This window comes from Triticum urartu, chromosome 2A (assembly GCF_056163025.1).
Source record: "Triticum urartu cultivar PI428250 chromosome 2A, HENAU_Tu73, whole genome shotgun sequence".
Lineage (NCBI taxonomy): Eukaryota > Viridiplantae > Streptophyta > Magnoliopsida > Poales > Poaceae > Triticum > Triticum urartu.
This window is the reverse complement of record NC_141874.1, coordinates 664153147-664155192: the sequence shown is the minus strand read 5'-3', so window position 1 is coordinate 664155192 and position 2046 is coordinate 664153147. Positions and strand designations below refer to the sequence as shown.

Sequence of the window (2046 nt, the reverse complement as noted above, 5' to 3'; positions counted from 1 at the left end):
GGTACGATATATATATATATATATATATATATATATATATATATATATATATATATATATATATTGTAATCAAGGACGGCGAAACGCTGCGGATCGCTTCCTTTAGCAGGCTGCTAAGCACATGCGTTGGCCTCTTTCCTTGAAGATTAAGATGCATCCTGGCAATCTTGCCCTGAAAACCTGCTACGCTAGTACACAGAGTGTACTGTACTTATATACCTACATTGCATGTATATAAGACAGGAGCTACGTATGTACCTATGCACGCAAAGTGAAGTCTTTTCCGCTTCAAGCGAGCGGCGCAGACAAGCGACATTTACCAAGTAAGATAGATTGGTGTCAACTCGATCGATCGATCGCCCTATAATTATAAATTGCCAAGGAGCCATGCATACAAACGTACCCATTCAACTTCCATCAATCAATAATCGATCAGCAACAAAAGCACCGTGATAGTAACTAGTGACAGCGTGAGGGCGTTCGCAATGGCGAGGCGTCTGGGAGTCGTGCTGGCTTTAGCGGCTGTCGTCCTTCTCGCCGCCGCGGGGGCCGCCACCGCGCAATCCAAGCCACGGCCACCCAATGCCAATGGCCCGAAGCCGAAGCCGAATCCGATAAGCGTCAAGTGCAGTGAGAGTCCCAGGGTAAACCCCTACTGCTCCAACCAGAGGATGGACTGCCCCGCCAACTGCCCCCAGTCCTGCTACGCCGACTGCAAATCATGCAAACCCGTCTGCGGTGAGCACTCCACCATGTCTTAACTCTGCAGGTACAACTATAAACAGTAACGCTTGATTTTGTTGGCTAATAATGGTTGTGGTTCATGCGTTCGTGCAGTGTGCAACACCCCGGGGGCGTGCGGCGACCCGCGGTTCATAGGCGGTGACGGCAACGCCTTCTACTTCCACGGACGCAGGGACGCCGACTTCTGCGTCGTCTCCGACCGTGACCTTCACATCAACGCACACTTCATCGGCAAGAGCGGCCACAGCGGCATGTCCCGGGACTTCACCTGGATCCAGGCCATCGCCGTGCTCTTCGACGGCCACCGCCTCTACCTCGGCGCCAGGAAGACCGGCACCTGGGACGACGCGGTCGAGCACCTAGAGATCATCCTGGACGGCGAGCCCGTGTACCTCCCCTCCGACCTGGTCGAAGGCGCCAAGTGGACCTCCAGCCGCGTCCCCGAGCTGTCCGTGACCCGCACCAAGGCGGCCAACGGCGTGCTCGTCGCCCTCCACGGAAAGTTCAGCGTCAGGGCCAACGCCGTGCCCATCACCGAGGAGGATTCGAGGGTGCACCGCTACGGCGTCACCGCCGACGACTGCCTCGCGCACCTCGAGCTGGCGTTCAAGTTCGACGCGCTCACGGACGACGTCCACGGTGTGGTCGGACAGACGTACCGCTCCGACTACGTCAACCATTTCGACGTGAGGGCCTCCATGCCCACCATGGGAGGAGATGCCACCTTCACCACCTCCAGCCTGTTCGCCGCCGACTGTAGCGTGGCGCGCTATGGAGTCAGCCGTGGAAACGACGGTGCCGCGGTGCTATCTGAGCTCTCTGCTGTCACCTGTGCCAGTGGCATGGACGGCAAGGGTGTCATGTGCAAGAAGTAAAACGCTTCTTGCATGCATATGGCGACTGTTGTGTACTGGCCGTGCATGTCTGCATGCATGCACGGTTGACAAGTACGTACAGTACTTCACATGAATAAGCAAAGGGCATAATTTGATGTGTGTGGGACTTGGAACTTTATATTATCATCAAAGAACTAGTATGTGCCATTTGCACTATATGTTGCACCAACGAAGAATATCCTATCAAACTTTACATTCAACTATTGATTAAATTTCACCTCGGAACTTTTGCACCTTTGCATTTCTTGCGTCGAGATCTTCGAAAGTAGATCATATGTTAATAGGTTTAGATGAACTCACGTCCATTTCTCGGTGAACCTAGGGTTCCCTTCACCTCCATTGGGTGCTCCGGCGTTGGTGGGAGGAGAGAGGAACCTAGGGGTCTTGTCCGGTGTATAGGGTAGTA

At 53.7% G+C, this 2046-nt stretch overlaps 1 protein-coding gene across 1 annotated transcript; it reads left to right on the top strand.

Annotated features, from left to right (window-relative positions):
• The first annotated feature begins 394 nt into the window (after nucleotides 1–394).
• On the top strand, nucleotides 395–1796 carry LOC125533942 (uncharacterized). The gene is made up of 2 exons (XM_087544808.1): nucleotides 395–738; nucleotides 838–1796. The coding sequence occupies exons 1-2, from the start codon at nucleotides 486–488 to the stop codon at nucleotides 1617–1619; spliced, it is 1035 nt and encodes a 344-aa protein (XP_087400934.1). The 5' UTR covers nucleotides 395–485; the 3' UTR covers nucleotides 1620–1796.
• Nucleotides 1797–2046: the final 250 nt, after the last annotated feature.